At 40.5% G+C, this 17,518-nt stretch overlaps 3 protein-coding genes across 17 annotated transcripts in view; 1 reads left to right on the top strand and 2 right to left on the bottom strand.

Annotated features, from left to right (window-relative positions):
- The first annotated feature begins 498 nt into the window (after positions 1-498).
- On the top strand, positions 499-1,701 carry si:ch211-113e8.11. The gene is made up of 3 exons (XM_036212826.1): positions 499-615; positions 708-824; positions 905-1,701. Exons 2-3 carry the CDS (start codon positions 742-744, stop codon positions 1,554-1,556), a joined length of 735 nt encoding a protein of 244 aa, XP_036068719.1. The 5' UTR covers positions 499-615; positions 708-741; the 3' UTR covers positions 1,557-1,701.
- si:ch211-113e8.10 (E3 ubiquitin-protein ligase ZFP91) lies at positions 1,698-8,280 on the bottom strand. Of its 2 annotated transcripts, none has more exons than XM_024290038.2 (12): positions 7,201-8,280; positions 6,915-6,952; positions 6,705-6,824; positions 6,573-6,612; positions 5,690-5,803; positions 5,504-5,593; positions 5,200-5,385; positions 4,934-4,984; positions 4,508-4,586; positions 4,174-4,288; positions 3,351-3,450; positions 1,698-3,277 (listed from the first exon to the last, which is right to left on the bottom strand). In XM_024290038.2, exons 1-12 carry the CDS (start codon positions 7,614-7,616, stop codon positions 2,335-2,337), a joined length of 2,292 nt encoding a protein of 763 aa, XP_024145806.1. In that variant the 5' UTR covers positions 7,617-8,280; the 3' UTR covers positions 1,698-2,334. The 2 variants fall into 2 exon arrangements, with proteins under 2 accessions (XP_024145806.1, XP_024145805.1); XM_024290037.2 differs by having other exon boundaries at positions 5,504-5,596; positions 7,201-8,279.
- A 1,032-nt stretch (positions 8,281-9,312) lies between these two features.
- The window catches only part of rbm47 (RNA binding motif protein 47), a 34,677-nt gene continuing 26,471 nt past the window's right edge, over positions 9,313-17,518 (bottom strand). For 9 of the 14 annotated variants that reach the window (XM_024289672.2, XM_024289670.2, XM_024289671.2 and 6 more), the window contains 5 exons: positions 17,179-17,509; positions 16,906-16,929; positions 15,838-16,047; positions 13,851-14,041; positions 9,313-13,041 (listed from right to left, as the gene is read on the bottom strand). In XM_024289672.2, the coding sequence (XP_024145440.1) occupies positions 12,790-13,041; positions 13,851-14,041; positions 15,838-16,047; positions 16,906-16,929; positions 17,179-17,509 (1,008 nt within the window). In that variant the 3' untranslated portion in view covers positions 9,313-12,789. The remainder of the gene's footprint in view (positions 13,042-13,850; positions 14,042-15,837; positions 16,048-16,905; positions 16,930-17,178; positions 17,510-17,518) is intronic. The other 5 variants (XM_024289677.1, XM_024289679.1, XM_024289678.1 and 2 more) reach the window with 5 other exon arrangements.

Genomic DNA, 17,518 nt, shown 5'->3' on the forward strand with positions numbered 1-17,518 from the left:
TTTAATTTGTGCTTAGAAAATTGGAGGATGTTTCTTGGTGTATATTTAGACCAAAAACAGATTTTGTTTACATATAAGAAGATTAATTTTTATTGTTTCACCTTTTTTGCATGAAATATTGGCTATGCAAAAATAAATTTAGGTTTGAAAACCAAATTTATTTCAAACTAAATTGTGTTTAAATGTAAATCAGAAGAAAATAACCGAATCATGTAGAATTTTGAATTTAAGCTGCCAGGCAAGAGTTTTATGGATGTATGAACGAAGAAGGTAGTTGGTGCTGGAGTAAAATAGGCAGAAGACAGGGTTAGATTAAGGAAGCTGATTTGCTGTGATGACCTCTAAAGAGCAAAGTCGAAAAGAAAAAAGAAATTAAGACTATATATAAGAACCATATACATTTGTATTTTTTCTTTCTTGGCTTTCATACTTTTGTTGTACATGTTGTTTATAAATAAAGTTTTTTTTAAAAGGCTATTATTATTATTATTGTAGTACCATGCCAATCCAGTAGGTGTCAGTACAAGTATTTAGAACGCAATAGTCCCAAAGCTGCAGCAAAAGATTATATTCCAAACAACTTTCTCCTTTTGCTAATAATCACGTCGAGCTAACGTAAATATTTACACATTTTATTATCAATATATCCGGTTGTTTTGTTGCTAGGTTGAACGATTTATTACAATAACCGTTTAATCTTTTTTGAGATCGAGTTTTTGGGCTAGCTAGCTTAGCATCATCATGAACTCCCTGGTTGGCTATGGAGTGTCCTCCGACTCTGACAGCGACGAGGAGACGGGAGAAGGGAGCAGCGACAGACAGAGGTGAGAACACACATTCACACTAGATTACTTGGAAATATTTTATAGATATTTTTGATAACTTGTTACGTTTGGCCCTCAAGCTCTAAAGAAAGTGCCGAGAAGACAGCCGTCCAGGAGGGTCGCAACTTCTTACTTCAGTCCGATTTGACATCCAGTGAATCAGAACCGGAAGATGAAGATCCAGAAGCTTCATCACCACCACCACATCCTAAAACAGCATCATCAGTACCGTGTGAACCCGCGCTTCCTGCACCATCATTTGGTTCCCATCATCCAAATAAATTACCCCCTCCACCCCTGACCTCATCCTCTGACTGCAGCGTGTTTGCAAACCCCTTCAAGGCTCAGGTCGACCAGAGACTCATCGCCCTGCAGAAGCACGTCCCCCTCACAATGCAGGCCAAACCGTCCCAGATCGGAGGTAAAAGGATGTGTGTGTCCTACAGAAAGGATGGAAGATGCAGGTTTGGAATCAAGTGCAAGTTCGCTCATGACAGCGACCTTCAGAATGCCTCTGCCAGTTCCTCCCATCTGCCTGGGAGCGAAGAATCCACAGATGCAACTCCGGCTCCAGGCCGAAGATCCCACAATGCCCGGCTGGACTTCAAAGAGGAAGAGGAGCAGCCAGCAAAAAAGAAGAGAGTTGGACTGAGTAACACTTTGATTCCTCCTAAAAAAGCGATGAAACAGTATCATCTACAGAGGAGCAGAGAGCAGATCAATACGTCCTGATGAACACTGTTATTGGAGTCAAATCATGTTAGATCTTATAAACTAAGATAAATTAACTTTACTCACATGGACACATTCTGATCCTGTTGTGAAGGGAAATACATTTTGATTTAAACCTGCTACATCAATAAAAACTATTTGTTTATGTGTTAAGACATTTATTTACATCTTCTAAATGAACAGTGTCTTGTCTTAGGCTAGAATGAAACTAATATGAGATTACAGTCAAATGACATTACAGTTTATAAATTATTGATAAATCAATGAAAGTGGCTTGCTGACAATTGAACGTGTTTGTCCATGATTAGTTTGTCTACTTAATAGTGAGAGAGGGCTTCCGAAATAACTCATCATGAAAAGGTTATCCTCCCTTTAGCCAACAAACGACAAGCAGCTGCACATAAAAACACGTCAACATGGTTTCACTAGCGGTTCGTCTTACAGGCGTCTTGAATTTCCATTTTCCTTCTCTTCATCATTGAAGAAAAAGCTGCCCCCAGTGTGTGTTTTTTATATATATAAATAAAATCACCTTTTCCCACTTTGATGCCAAGTTTTGATGCTTCCATGCCTAATCCTCAATCGTATTGCATCACTGCCACATAAAATCATTATACACAGACGTTAACGGCTAGTTACAGGACTGTTATTTACAAAGGCATACACAAACAGACCTTTCCCTGATACAGATATTCTAAAATGCTACCAGTGTGAACAGTACATTATATAATAGTGAACCTACAGTTACCTTGGAGGTGGCATTACAGTACAGTCCCTGTTAAATGAGGACCTGCTGCACGTCTCCTTCTGTCCCGTCAGACAGAACTTCACTCTCTCCCGTCTGCTCCCACACCACGCTGTTTTCTCCCACAATGTCTGTCGGCTGGTGGGAGGCGCACGCCGAAGAGGCGTCCAGGATGTAGCCGCCGTCGCTCGTGGACGCCTGACTCTGGGACGCTGAGAGCAGAGGCGGGCTGGGAGCGGCGGTCTGAAGGGTTTGAAGCTGCGGCGAAGAAGCCAGGATGGGGATCTGCTGGATGTGGGTCTGGGACTGGCTGACGGGCTGGAAGGTCATCTGTAGGATCTGGGTCTGCCCGGCGCTCTGCTGTTCGGGCGAGTACGGCTGCAGCGGGTGCAGCTGAGCCTGGTGCTGCGTCACCACAGAGCCGGAGTGGAGGGTCAGCTGCTGCTGCTGCTGCTGCTGGGGAGCAGTCTGGACAAACTGGACGGGCATCTGCAGCTGGAGATGTGTCTGCTGCTGGTCGTCGGCGGGCGACGGGGGATCGATGGGGGACAGGGCAATAGTCACTGGCACCTGCATGGTATGAAGGCTCTGGTCTTGACCCAGTAAAACCACCTGGTGGCTCACTTGCTGGGCCACGTGACTCATCTGGGATATCTGAGCAACGTCCTGACCCAACTGGTCCACCGCACCACTTGCAGCAGCATCAACGCCTGGGACTTCTCCTTGCATGGGGTTTCCCGGCAGATCGAGCAGCGAGGCAGGGGTTGTGATGAGGGCGCCGGCATTTGCCGCCAGCGCCTCAGCGATTAAAACCTCTGGGTGGCTTTTGGCCTTGTGAGCCACGACGCAGTCCTTCTTCTCAAACTTCTTGCCACAAATAGGGCAAGAGAACCGATAGGTGGCGTCGGCGTCGTGCTTCTTCATGTGCCAGTTCAGAGAGGCCTTCTGGCGACACGTAAACCCGCAGATCTCGCACCTGTTAGGAAACGCGGGAAAAAAGAGTTTACAGAAGAAGTCATGAGAAACAAAGCAGACAGTAAAGTACTCACTGTAGAGGCTTCTCCCCAGTGTGAATCATGCGATGCACAGCCAGGTTGTGGGAGCTTTTGAAGGCACGAGCACAGAATTCACAGATGTAGTCCCTCTGGTCTGTAACAAAAGAAACAAAACTTTTTTAATATAGAGTATTATTCAGAGAATAATTCACAATTTATTGCATAGTTTGGCCATTGGTGCAACCTACACTGAGGAGTGACTTGTGATTTTTTTTTTTTTTTACCCATAAATAGGCTCATGGATTCGTTATTTTCCCACTAACTACCAAATGAGCCCATATAATACTTGGAAAATTTCATGCGAAAATATTAATGTTGAGTTTAAAAAAATAAATAAATAATAAAGTGTCTGAAACTTTTTCAATTCTAATATAAACATTTGTATTTTTTGTTAATTATTAAAACTTTTCGTCAGTTTCAATTCATTATTTTTTGGTTTTGAATCTGAAAATGTCAGGTTTGAAACTTTTGGCTCCATTAAGTTTATATTAGAATTGCAGAAACTTTCAGACACTCTATTATTATTTTTTTTAAGCTCAACATTAAAATTTGAACTTTTATTTGAGTTTCACATCTTTTTGACCCCAAATTGGCTTCACAGAAATGTGCTTTAGTATTTGCTACTGGCAGCAAAGCAGAAGAAAAAGAAGCAGCAGCGTCCAAAACAAACAAGTGAATGGCGTTTGGAGTAAACGCAGCATCACTGGGCTTGGTGGATTTCTTTAGAGGCATTGCGTTTTTCTCTCAAAAGTGCGACTTATACTCCGGACCATTGAAAATAGAATACAAAGAGCTAACGTGGATGAAGCGTGCATACCTGTGTGGTGCTTGGCGTGGCGCAGCAGCTGCTTCTGCAGGCGGAAGAGCCTCCCGCATGACGGGTGAGGGCAAACGTACTTCTTCTTGAGTAAATGCTGATACTTTATGTGATGCTGTGTGTGAAAAAATGAGGTGTGGGGGGTTAATATGTTGACATTTCATTAAAAAAAAAAAATCCATCTTTAGATATTTAATTAAACATACTTGTAGTTTTTTTCTAGCAAAAGCAAATAAATGGATTTATTGAACTGATGTGTTTCTATTAAGATAATTAAATATAAAAGAAAAGACGACTGAATCCTGATTGGACACTATTGATCAGTGAGACCGACCTGGAGGTATCGAGGATGAGCCAACACGGTCCCACATCCTTCCATCTCACAGCGCACATACTGCACCGGCGGCTTCTTCCTGCAAGGATCCGAGCACAGAAACACACCAAATGTCAAGATGTTCCCTCGAGTTTGCATAAACAACTTTTTAAATATTTCTGCTTTAAAGATCCACTTAAATGAAAATTGTGTTTTTCACATATTATTGAAGCAATTTCCTGATAATGGAGGACACATATAAAGAAAATTTAGCTCAAAACTGCATTTCTAAGTATTTTTTTATGCAAATTGCTGTGAATTAGGAACAGACAAATCGCAGTGCATCTTAATATGTATTCAACCTCAATCCTTTTATTATTTTTTTTTCTTTTAGTGCCAGTGTGATGGTTTGTAGGATCTAAGAATATTTTGGGATTTCACTCTCACCTTCTCTTCGGCAGCCGTGGAGTTTTGTCGTCTTTTTTCCGACGACCTCTTCTAAAAGGTGAGGAGGGGAAGTTGTGTTAAAAATGTGTTTTACAGTCACTAACACCCTAAAAAATTCTTAGATGTAACTCAAAAAGAAATGCCATGCACTTAACCTTCACTATATCCCAGTAAATTTATGTGACCAAAGTGCAGTAGTTTCGACATGTGATAATCAGTCTGATTTATGCTTTTCTACGTGAAAACCTGCTGCCAAATAAACGTACTTCCTGGGTCCATCTGGATCATCTGTAACTTCCTCCTCCATCTTTACTTCCTCTTGCACGATTTCAACATTCTCTGAACTTTCTACTTTAATCTCATCAACCTCTTCTTCTTTCTTAGGCGCTTTGTCTTTTTCCTTCTTCTCCTTGTTTCTCAGAGGAGCTCTGCGCTTTGGTTTGGGGGCATCCCTGAAAAAATGTAACGAAAGAGAAAAATCTGACCCTTGTACCGATTCAAGAATGAGAAAAGAGGAAGAAAAATCAGTTTATTATAAAAACTACCTCTTTTTTTTTAACTGACACAAACCTTTCATCCCTGGGATCATAACTCTGATCGTTCAGGTCGTCTCTGAAGGCCAGATCTTCATCAGAGCTCAGAGCCTCGTCCTCCTCTAGACTGCTAAATGACAGAAGCGTTTTGTACTTTATCAATTCTTTTTCTTTTTTTCCCACCATCAGCCGGTGACCGCCGGCGTGTGTGCGGTGTGAGTACCTCTGAGCTGGTGGTTGGTAGTTGAGATCATTCGGGTCATCCTGGAACAGAGGCTCTTCGTCGACCTGCGCTGGCTCAGTGGCGGCGTCCTTCTCAACCTCTTTCTTTCTTTCGCTGCGTGAAGAATAATCGATTTGTTACCCACATGTATACCATATGGAAAAGTGTTCTCCTCACATTAACAAAGCAGTTGTGTACATTTAGCAGATTAAAACAATAAAAGACTGCACTGAAAGAATGCATAGAATAACTTCTGAAGGGAGGAAACAGCTGAGGATCTGTTTTGTGAGAGGATAATGTTGGTGACATTTAAGGATTCGTGACCGTAGTATAATTTAGATGACGTCATCAAGTGGTAGTAATGTCAGAATTTGAAACATTTTTTCCATCTCTCTCTGCTTGAAGGGATAAATGTAGGGGTAGGGAGAAGTTACAGGAAGCAATTTGGAAGATTACAACCCTGTTTTTTTTAATGCAGGGTACCCAAATCGTCTTTTTATTCCACTTGCCACTTACAAGCATTCTTGCAGCTTTAGCGGCCACAGCACCCATCATTCATAAACTGATTTTGAACTTTATTAGCCTCTTATTCTGTCCCTCCACAAAAAGGAAGGCCCAAACTAGATTTTCTGAATCTAGGTCTGCCCTGTGACAGGCTGGTGACATGTTTAGGGTGTACTCTGCCTTTGCCCAACAGTATCCAGGTTAGGCTCTGGCAACCCCGTGACCCCAAAAAGGGACACAACAGGTTAAGAAAATGATTGGGTAGAATTTATTTTATTTGTGGGTAAAATTAGGATGCACCGTACAACTTCTTCCCAACCGATATGCCGGCAATGATGGTTGCACAGTTTTTTCTCAAGGGTCAAAAACACACACTTACGCGTCACTCTTCTCCTTGTCGTTTTTCTCTCCTTCCACCACTGCATGATAGAGACGGACATCACAAGGTGATCAGCTGAAAACTCGACATAATCTAGGGAAAGCAGCAGCTGACGGCCAGCGAGCTGCTTACCTGCTGGATTCTCCATTCCAGGTTCGGTCTTACACACAGGCTTGGCGAGCCCCCGGGCCGTCCTGCCAGCTGGAGGCTTGGCAGAGCCGGTTTGGGCTGAGGGGCGTCTGGAGGGAAGAGCTAGAAAGAAGAAGAAAAAATGTTTGAACGGGATTCAAGCACCAGCTGTGCTTTAACCTGGTGTGGATGAATGAAAACATCTTGAATAACCTTGTCCATCTGCTGTTTTTTTCTTGGGGTCCTCTGACCTGCAGATGGAAAATAAGAGTTACATTGAGTTAATTAATGAAGTGACCACAACTGAAGTTGATCCACTTAAGGAAACGTGTCAGCATCTTCACAGACAGGTAAAGGTTTACTCCACCCATGCAGGAGGCAGAAAGGGGACGAGCCATGCTGAAGGCGTGCTTTTTAACAGGAGCCGACCCCACTGCCTGCCACACACTGGACGTTTTTAACTGTTTTTACTCATAATGGTTGCTAAATTTAGGCTTACTCTGCGCCTTGAAGGATGTCTGCTGGAACATCCTCCTCAGCCTCCACCGCACTCGCGGAGTCAGAAATTTTCTTCCTCCTCGAGTTGGAAACTTTCCTCCGCTTTGCCGCTCCGCTCTCTGGAGCCGCTTCTTCTTCGTCGTCGTCGTCACTTCTGGAGTCCTTCAGCCAGGCCGGTACAGCTCGTGTCGACCTGTCCCTCAACACCCGCCCTGAGGTCAGGGGGCTCGAAGCGGCTCCGTTCACTTCTGCTGCAGCAGCAGAGGCTCCGGACCTCGGTCGGCCCGCTCCCCGCTCCCTAAGCGCCCTCCGCGGGGCACCGGGCGTACTGTTCGCCGGGGTCTTCTCTGAGGCCTTGTCCTCGGCTGGCTTATCACCATTATTTACATCCCCATCTCGGTCGCTCGCTGGTTCCATCACAGTGAGGGCAGCGCGGCCCGCCTCGGGATACTCTTTAAGTCGAGCAGGTTTAAACGCAAAGTGATGAAAAAATGACTACATCTGCTTTAAAGACGGTTTGACGACAAGCGGCCCAAAAACAACAGTGATGCATTTTTCTGTTGAGTTCTTCGCAAATTAAACACAAGTAATAATTAATTAGAAACTTCTAAGTTTCTTTAATTACCTATTCAGCAATAAAGTGTTATAATTTTAAAGAAGCAGACACTATTTTCTTGTTCTTAAAGCCATAGTAATCGTACTTATTCGTCCGGGCCTACAGCACAACCATTTTGTGCGCTTTGTTGCGTCTCCTTTAAGCCAAATATAAACCGAGGGTATGTTCAAGAGCGGCAGCGCGTTTTAGCAGATACATAAATCAAGTGGATTTCCCTCTGCGCCCCGTAACCAAAGGGCAAGTTCAGCAAGTGTGTTTACAAATCTACTACGGCTTGCGCAGTTAGGTCAGCAGTAGTACGTACTGTGTACATAGGAGAGGGGTTCATAGACGACGTCGATGCATCATGGGAAACGTAGTCATATGTAGATTCTATGTTATCCAAGATCACTGGTTGACGGCGAGGGTTGTTTTTATGCGCTTTTTAAGGTTTTACACGATAGTCAGAGGTCAGACAATTGAAACAAACGTTTGAATGCGTTTTATTTTATAGCTATAATTCCCAACATGGCGCCCATTGAGATCCCGCATCGATCACAACTGCAGCACACTGCTGTAGCTTCATATATTTACCACTAGATGGCGACAAATGAAAACAAAGGCTTGAATAATTGAAATTCTTAGAAAAACTTTATATATATATATTTTTAAGAAATAAATGTATAAAAACAGCCTCAACTAGAAGTTATTTTTTATAGAGACAATTTATTAATAAAAGCAATTTTATTTTTATACAAAATCAAATGTTATTTTTATGTTACACTAAATTTGACAAAATCAACCTCCCCATTCAATAAAAAGGCATATTAAACATGACGATTTTGTTTCTAAAGCACAATTTGAGAATAAAGAGGACTAGTTGCTTATAACATGCTATTTTTAAAAGTATTGTTTATTCGTTTAATAAGATTACTACATTTTTGTGGAGCAGCGTGTTTCTCTGCAATTCAAGGACTTTGCTTATCTTTATTTAAGCACTGAATGGTTAACAATTAACCTAATTGGTCTCCCACTAGTGTTTTATCCGTGTGGAAATTCATTTTGTCTTTTTTTAGATATCAGATTGTATTCTGATATGTATGTAACCTAAAATAATTTGCAGTTTAATATTAAAAATTTCATACTTGTGTATGAGATATTGCAAATTAAATATACATTGAAATGTGAACCCTGGTGGATAACTAAATAATGATTTTAATAATCTTACAGACATTTACTTAGGAATAAAATAAGTTTCCTGCTTGATAAATGCTAAAAAGTAAAACAGTTTGGGTAAAAGGTAGTGATGATAACTATTGAAATTATGAAATCCAGCCTGAAACTGTCGCTTGGGTTCAGCTTGCATATGGAGGAAAGTTCAGCACTTGATGAAACATTGTCCAACTCCTTCATACCCAGAGCTTCACTGTGACCTTTCACCTTCGGTCCCTCAATCCAAATGTGAGGCCTCATTTAATAAAAAGTGATGAAGAAAATGATGAACCACGACAGCTTCTGCATCTTTTCAAAAACACTTTATTTGCTTACTTTTTCACTATAAATATAATAATGCACAATAAAAGGGAATGAGGCTGTTTATTTCTTTTTTTTAAACAAACCTGTAGTTAGAAAAAAAACAGTTTGCATAGCTCTACAACAGTACAGCAAAGGCAACGTGTTGGCAATAAGGCACACACTCTAGGAAGAGTTTAAATGATAACGCCTCAATGAAAAACTTCATCGATGCACGCCGTTTATCCTCCACTGTAGTGTGATGAAATGCAGATACAAAAAAAAAGTACAGCAGGCGTTTTAGAGTGGAAGGCAGTATAGAAAGGACACTTTTGTTTTTTGATGCCTTTTAACAAATATGACTTCAGTCTGTCAGTAGTTAAGACACGACTAACACGCAGAGTTGCAACACCACCAGTTCAAAGTACCAGCAGGTTGTAACACCTCAGTGGGCCAGCTTTAATCTTTGCTGAAGCTGCTAAAATTTAGCTGAACACGAGGATTCTTTGTGTTCCCACTCTTAACACCAAGTATATTACAGATAATAAAAAAAAAAGCAAGGTTAACCTTATCGTCTAAGGCTGTCAGACATTTTGGCAAAAATAAGAACAAAAAAACATATTTTTCTACTGTTATTACTGTGGATTTTTTATCCCTACTTATGTTGTAAATAAAGAAAAGAAGTTTTGAATATATTATACCTTTTTCTTCTCACTTCATACACAACAAATGCATATATTAAATATATATCCTGACTTGTTGTCATCATAATGCAGCAGTAAAATCCAGTATGAGATGGAGGAACACACAACAGATGAGACACATTAAATGTCAATACACTCGTTTCAAATTGTCGGACCAATCACTAAATCAGACCAAGGAGAGAAGAAAACTTCAAACATTGCTCAATTGGGAAAAAAATAAATAATTGGCGTTTTGTTTTTTGTTTTTTTGTACTGGTTGTATGGTTGAGTTGATGCATATTTCAAAATGAGATATTACTGAACGCCAATTTAACACATTATTTAAAAAAAAAAGAACAGGGCAGTTTTAACAAGTGCAGGGAAAATATTCAGGAGCTTTTTTCATCCATTAAGAGTTTCCAACGGTCACATAAAAACACTGAAAACAGTCATAGATGTCAACACATTTTCAGATTCAGCTTTTTATACATATATTAAAAAAATGTTTATTTGAAAGTGATGACTTCTTTCCAGTTATAAATAAGTGCACCTCGGTCGAGCAGAATATGACGTAATAGATGAGAAATGAGCTTATGGAGTGTTACTGCTGTGGAGGGAGGCAGCCATCATTTCACCTGACTGCCAAAAAAAAAAAAGGTTTCATAATGGCACAGTAATACTAAAAGTTTATGAAGTTATTGTTGAGAACAAAAACTTGCAAATTTGAAATAAAAAAATTCTTCAATTCTTAAAAAAAAAAGATTTTGAAAGCAAACATTTAATATTTTTTGTTTTTCAAACTGAACATTTTACTGAACTGAAGAAATTTCAAAATGTCCGAATTCCCACCCTAAACCCTAGCTACTAAAAAACTATATAGTGCCCGGGATTTTAAAAGCAACTCAGACATCATGCTCAATACTGTTTTTTCCTAAATGACAGATATGGCGTCACCGATTTTGCAAAGCAAAAATCGAATCGATATGAATATTTTACGTCTACTTATGAATCTGCTGTGTTCTGATGATGAAAATGGATATTTTGTGTTAAAAAATTACATTTAAACAGATTTTTGGGCTCAAAAATTGTTCAAACGCAATGCTTTGTGTTGCATATTAGTCAATGCAGTTAACATCGATGCACTGTTTTTTTGCAGAAAAGGTTAATTCTGAATAAATATGTTTGATTAATTTATTAAAAATTAGAGCTAGATATTACATTCATAAATCTAAGAATATATTAAGAATATTGAAACCTGTACGAATAAGAAAGCTCTTAAGACAGTGGAAGCTTGGTCTTTTTATTAATTATTTAGTTATTTTTATCTTTTTTTTATCTCTTTCTCTCCCCTGTCATTTGTTACCCCCTGTCAAATTAAAGTTCATTATTTTATAATTGTCAGAATTGGCTCATTATTTGGAATGTCTTGTATTATTTTTTGTTTGTGCTGCATTTTGACAATAAGAAAAAAACACTGTTTTTAGGCAAAGACTTCTGGGAAATTTCTAGGGCACTTGATTTTGGAATTTTAGATTCGAACAGCACTATAAATTGGCAAACACACTAAATAGTGCACTTAGTGAGTAGGGAAGGAATTCGGACATGTGAGACTTTTGTTCTCAGCACAAATCCTAAAAGTTAAGGTTATTGTGTGTAAATCCTAGGGCACTAATGGAAGTCTTCACTTCTACGCAGGCACAGAGTACGGCGATTGGCACTTAAGTCAAGACACAAAGGAGTTTGTAAGTCAGGGTCATCAGCCTGGAGTGTGGTAAAAAGGATGTTTAGCACTGGAAAACATGGAAGCTGCTCCAGCGATGGCGCCCCCTAGCCCACACAGAAAATACCTCCAACCTTCTGTCTATGTTTGTTCACCTCTCGAGAGGGAATCCAATTAAAACGACAAAGAAACTTAAAAAAAAGATAAAAACAAACAATTCAGTCTATTGGTCCCCTATCAGGTCAGCTCTAAAGCCAGGGGGACACCTCCTTAAGCCTTCCAGGAGTGGTTGGTTTCTAAAAATACAGCTAGTGTACATGTTTCATATATATATTTATATATATATATATCTTTTAAGCTCTCGTGGATTCTGTCATAACAAGCTATCAACAAAATAAACCAACAATATAGGCCAAAAAAACTAGTTAAAGTTGAGAAAAAAACACCTAAAACCTTCATTTAAGAAAACCAAAAAACTGCTGAAGCTAAGTGAAAATAAGTATAAACATTCAACCAACATGGACGGACAGAATCCCCTACAGCACGCAAAACTGGCTAACATACCACAAATGAATACAAAAACAACTACAAAACATGAATATTTCCAAAGTTAGTAGCATCGTCTTATCAGTAGTTCCTGCTTTGTTTTACGTCCTTCCGATTGTTTCTATCTTTCTGTGTTTTTGTCTTCTCGTTCTTACACTTTAAAAGGCAGTGTAAAGGTCTGTTTTGGAATAAAAACTAATACAAATAAATGAGAGACCTACATAGAACAAACTCTTAAATACGTATCTTCTCGTCATAAATACTTAAATGTACCTTCAGTGTTCCCAACAAAATGGTGGAGTTATGCTATTGTTTGGAGAAGAGGATTTTGTAAGGATATATTCACTGCAAAACCGTTCTATCTAACCCCGCAGACACCTTTCAGGGTTCATGGAGACGAGAGAGGGAGAAGTCTGGTTTGTCACTTCTTTGCTCCTACCAAATTCCTTCAGAGCTCGAGTCCAGAGAGATGTTTCAAGGAACAGGCACTGTTGCGATGTCGTTCAGTCACACCCTGGGGTTTCTTGGTCGGGGTCAGTATGTCTGGTAGACGTCGTGGATGGGCAGCTGAAAGGCGGCCGCGGGGAAGGGCTGCGGCACGGCGTAGCCGGCGTAACTTCCGTATGCAGCGGCGGTCATGGCTGCGTTTTTCTGCAGGGCAGCCAGAGCAGCCGTGTTGGCCGTGTAGTTTGTGATGGGGACGTAGCCCGGTCCGTACAGGCCGGCAGCCGTGGGGATGCGCTGAACATTGTGGGCCATGGCATAGACAGGAGTGATGGGACGACCCTGGGTCAGTGTGGATAAAAAAAAGAAGAATGGTTACTATGACACACAGAGACTGAAATAGGCAGACGGTTAAATATGAGAAGTACTATGGAGAGTAAATCTTCACCGAAGACTATGAAAGTATGAAGTTCTTCCTTGCAGTCCCACTTGATTGTCTTTTTATCTATTTTCTAAGTGTTCCCAGTAATCTTTAAATTATTATTATGCTGTTTTTAGCCAAAATTTGAAAAAACTTTTTCATTTTCTAGAACATAGTTTCTGCAGAGCAGCAGTAGTTCATTAGAAAATAGCCTCTGAGTTGTGGTTGGGACATTTGGTGCAGATTAAGCCCGCCCCAACTTCCCGTCATCCATCTGTTTAGACACCTCCCCTCTAACTTACACCCCCTCACACCCCCCAATCTAACATTACCTATGCAACAAAAATGGCGACCAATTTTGGAGCTGTCCAGTTGTACAGTTGAATTAGATGTCAGCTCATATAAGAAAAACAGACTACATTAATCTGTTTGTCTACAAATGGATGCATCCAAATGGAGCATGTTGTGGCTCCTACATCATACCTACAAGCTTTCTTCAAACTATATTTTTTCGTCTGCTTCAACAATTTTAATAAGGAAAATTTTCTTTTGTGAGCTCAATTTTTTTACATATGTTTCCCATCATGAGTAAAATGGCACAAAAATACATTAAAAACATACACAAGATTGGGTCATTAAAAATCTGACTTGGTTTAAGTTATTAAATAAGCTATTTGAGTGAGTTACATCATTTATATTAACTCAACTGCTGATGGTTTCTGAGACACACCTGGAATGGAGGAGGAGTGGACACTGCAGGCAGGACTGTGGCGGCAGCGGTGGCAGTGGTGTGTTCGGGGTGTTGGATGGTCAAAGGGTTGATGAGATGCTCCACTGTGTGCACCTTCCCGTCCTCAATCAGTTTGGGCGCAGGAGTGGCGCTGAACACTGGGTACTGTGCACCCAGAGCTGGCAAAGCCACTACACAAAGAAATAATTCAAAAATAAAAGCCTGGATAACAGAGTTGGAGCCCCAATGACAGAGTGTAGTGCAGTAGAAGCAGGAGACGGGGGACACACACAGGCATGCTACGATTTGAAAGCAGTCTCTGAATAGAATGTTAAATACTAAAAATACATGAATTAAAATACAATGGGGCATCCTAAACATGAGGGAAATCTCCATTTCCAGTAAGTGAGTTACACAAACTGGCATTGAGGCGTGATTTGGATTATGACGGTGTTCTGTGGCGGATTATTCCCTTACTCCAGCAAACACACACACACATACACACAGAATATAACTAACTGTTTCAGAGACACACAACTCTTCCAATCAGTTGGATTGTTTCATTCCTCACAGATACAGACTATGAAATCAATCTCCAGAATGTCATTACTCCATTCTTGAAAAAGGAACTTGAAGTTGAATCAACCAAAAAATTAAAACTAAACCTGCAATCAGGAACAAATGACAACAGCAATAATGTATTGTTGAATGTACGATGAAAGACAAACAAAAAGCAATCTATTATCTTTTATAAAGTTGAGTTGATTGGGACCCTGCATTGGACTAGCAGACTGTCCAGAGTGGGCATTCGCTCGGTTAGTCTTCAGAAATAGATGGATTTGATTGGGGAATAATGCCTGTGTGTTCATTTGGGAATGAAGTTGTTTTTTTCTTTTAGTTTTCATTTTGAAACTGTCTTTTTTGTGAAAACATCTCAACAGTTTAAAAAGAAAATAAAAAATAGAAATCTTCTTGAATTTTTACAGTCATTTGCCACAGCGCTGCTTACTGGCAGAATAAAAGTAAAAAAAAAAAAATTCTTAATGTATGTTGAAAAGCTAATCAACACAGGCATTATTCCTCATTTGATTAGACTACAGTTAAGATGGCAGGATTGTGTTCTTCAAGGACTTTAAAAGGTTGATCTGCTGGACATCTGAATGAATGATCCCCAGTTTACGTATTGGTTCAGATACGTTGATGTCACTTTGAGTTAACATCAAAATTCCCCATCCGGATTTAGAATTGGAGAAGCTTCTCAAAAGAGCAATGAAACATATCCTAGATCAACTTTTTAAGGTCCAGTGGCTAAAAATCTAAACAGACAAAGCTGAGATGATTTGGATTTCAGTTCCATCTATGACAGTGATTGTAGAAGCTCAGGAGAGCAGAAGAACTTCATCCATGTAGAGAGGAATTTGGACAGCTGGTTGCTCTACTGGTTCAGATCTTCCTGAGGTTAAAGTTGGTGAAATTGTGAACACCCATCGTTACATTTAGAGGTAACAGTGCTGTGCATCCAAAACTGCGTTTCAGGTGCCAGAAACTCTAATAGAGTAATATGAGTGCCAAATATTCCTTCTAGGAAATGAAATGCCCTCTGGGAAAATCCATCATGTGACAAGATGACACATATTTACAGAATCCTTCCAGTTATCTTTAAAGAGACAAATATGTTTTACTGGCACTGTCCAATCCAGTTCCTCGTGTCTGTTTTTGTTTTTTCAACACAGCACTGTTTCTCAGAAAAGGCAAAATTTCTGATGGGGCAGAAAAAGGAAAGATAGAGAAATGAAATGAAGCAATTGCTTTCCGGTCATGATGGAAAAGACAAGAAATGTAAAACATTTTTTTTTGTATTTGAAACTTGTATTATCTAGATAAAGTCTTTTTGCGCATGACCATCTAGCAACAGCTATGACGCTGCCTCAAACCACACAGGAGAGTGCAGGCTTTGGACACGGACGGGTACGTCTATCTCACTGACTTGTGCCAGGTTTGATGCCAACTGGGTTGACGGAGGCAGCAAGCTCCAGACTGTTCACCAGCTCATAGGGCTTTTCGGGCTGCTTGGTCTTGCCCTCGTGATAGCGGCTGTAGATGCCACGACCGGCAGAGTAACCCCCAAGGTATGACCCTCGCGGTCCAGGGGTACGATTACCTGCAGCGGCACGGCCACGACCTCTCACAGTACCTGCTTAAAATACAATTAAAGTTACATGACGACAGCTGTGGTTTAGAACTTGGGTAACTTTTGAACGTTAGCAAGACTTAGGCCAAATACGAATTCTTCCCCTACCCTTCTGGCTTCTCCCTACCCCTCCAATTAAAGGGGTATTTGAAGGAAAGAGGTGTTCGAAATAGTTTTTTTAAGGGTAGGGGGAAGGGGCTTCAAGTTCTGTATCCTTCCGCCGGTAGGGCGAATCACGTCCCGGAGGAGAAGCTCTTTTCTTCACGTGGGTGTGCTCTGAAGCACAGAGGTTTACATTTAGATGTAAATAATGACTTTTTGTTTTTGCATGACCTTTTTATAGTTATAAAATTGATGTTACGTATTTCCGAGCGCTAGCAGCTCCGCGCAAACTTAGCTGAGCGGCAACTTTTGATGATGTCATCGACTGGGAGTAACGTCTAAATTTGACGACACGATTTTTCCATATCTCTCTGTTTTGAGGGCTAAATGTAGGGATGGAGAGAAGCCATAGAGGTAGGGGAAGAATTCAAATTCGGCCTTAGACTTAGAACTTCTTTAATTTGAACGTTTTTTTCTGTTGTGGAAGATACTTGCAACTAGACCGTTTCTCCAAGTTTAGCCTTGAGTCCAAGTACAACTTTGACTCTCTCAAATTATTGCAATTTTGTAAATTTACAGCATTATACAATACTCTAAAACAAATATGGCTCTGTAGAGAGACCCTTTAACAACCTAGCTTGAAATGTGAGGTGACAGCACAGCAGAAAAAAAGAATGGTGTTAGAATGTAAAGTTTGTCACATGGCAAGAAAGCTGATTGTTCATTGAAGGAATGAGACGGAATATGGGTGTGAGTGATTACCATTGTTCTGTATCATTGGGGTTCCTTTGGAGAGAAAACCAAAACACAATGATTGTTGAAAGTCAATAAGATTGTCCTTCTCCCACCCAAGACCACACTTATTCAATCATCACAAGTGATTAGCATTCATTGGTCCATCTACTGGTTTTGTCTTTGGTTTTTAACAATTCTCAGATTTGAAATATTCATAAAGCCTAAAAACTGCTTTGATCCTTTCTCATTATAACATTGCTTTCTTTAATAATGTAGAATTTAGCAAACATGAACTCTAACCTTTCACAAAGTAGTCCCTGTTGGGTCCAATGAGGGTGCTGTAGGGATAACCATAGTAGGCCAATGTGTAGGGGTCACACTGGTAAACGTAGTTCTGCTGCGTGGTTTCTGGAGTGGCAGGAACCGCCCCCTTGGACGCCTTCTGGCGGGAGTACTGCTCTTTATCTACCGGTTTGGCGAGCGTCACCTCGATGCAGGACCCCTCGATCTCTGTGCCATTCAGGTTGTCCATTGCCTGCACAGCATCGTCCCGTGATGTGAAGTGGACAAAAGCATAGTCACGGATCTTTTTTACGCGCTCAACACATCCAGGGTTCCACTGGCTGAAGATCTGGAGAAC

The sequence above is a fragment of the Oryzias melastigma genome, linkage group LG1, assembly GCF_002922805.2.
Source record: "Oryzias melastigma strain HK-1 linkage group LG1, ASM292280v2, whole genome shotgun sequence".
Lineage (NCBI taxonomy): Eukaryota > Metazoa > Chordata > Actinopteri > Beloniformes > Adrianichthyidae > Oryzias > Oryzias melastigma.

Bases quoted from the DNA above. Each gene is read 5' to 3' on its own strand.
- si:ch211-113e8.11 (XM_036212826.1), top strand. From the start codon at position 742: ATGAACTCCCTGGTTGGCTATGGAGTGTCCTCCGACTCTGACAGCGAC. The intron at 825-904 runs GTGAGAACACAC...TTGGCCCTCAAG, and splicing joins GGGAGCAGCGACAGACAGAG to CTCTAAAGAAAGTGCCGAGA.
- si:ch211-113e8.10 (XM_024290037.2), bottom strand. From the start codon at position 7,616: ATGGAACCAGCGAGCGACCGAGATGGGGATGTAAATAATGGTGATAAG. The intron at 6,953-7,200 runs GTAAGCCTAAAT...TTCCATCTGCAG, and splicing joins GACATCCTTCAAGGCGCAGA to GTCAGAGGACCCCAAGAAAA. The intron at 3,278-3,350 runs GTGAGTACTTTA...GTTTCCTAACAG, and splicing joins ACTGGGGAGAAGCCTCTACA to GTGCGAGATCTGCGGGTTTA.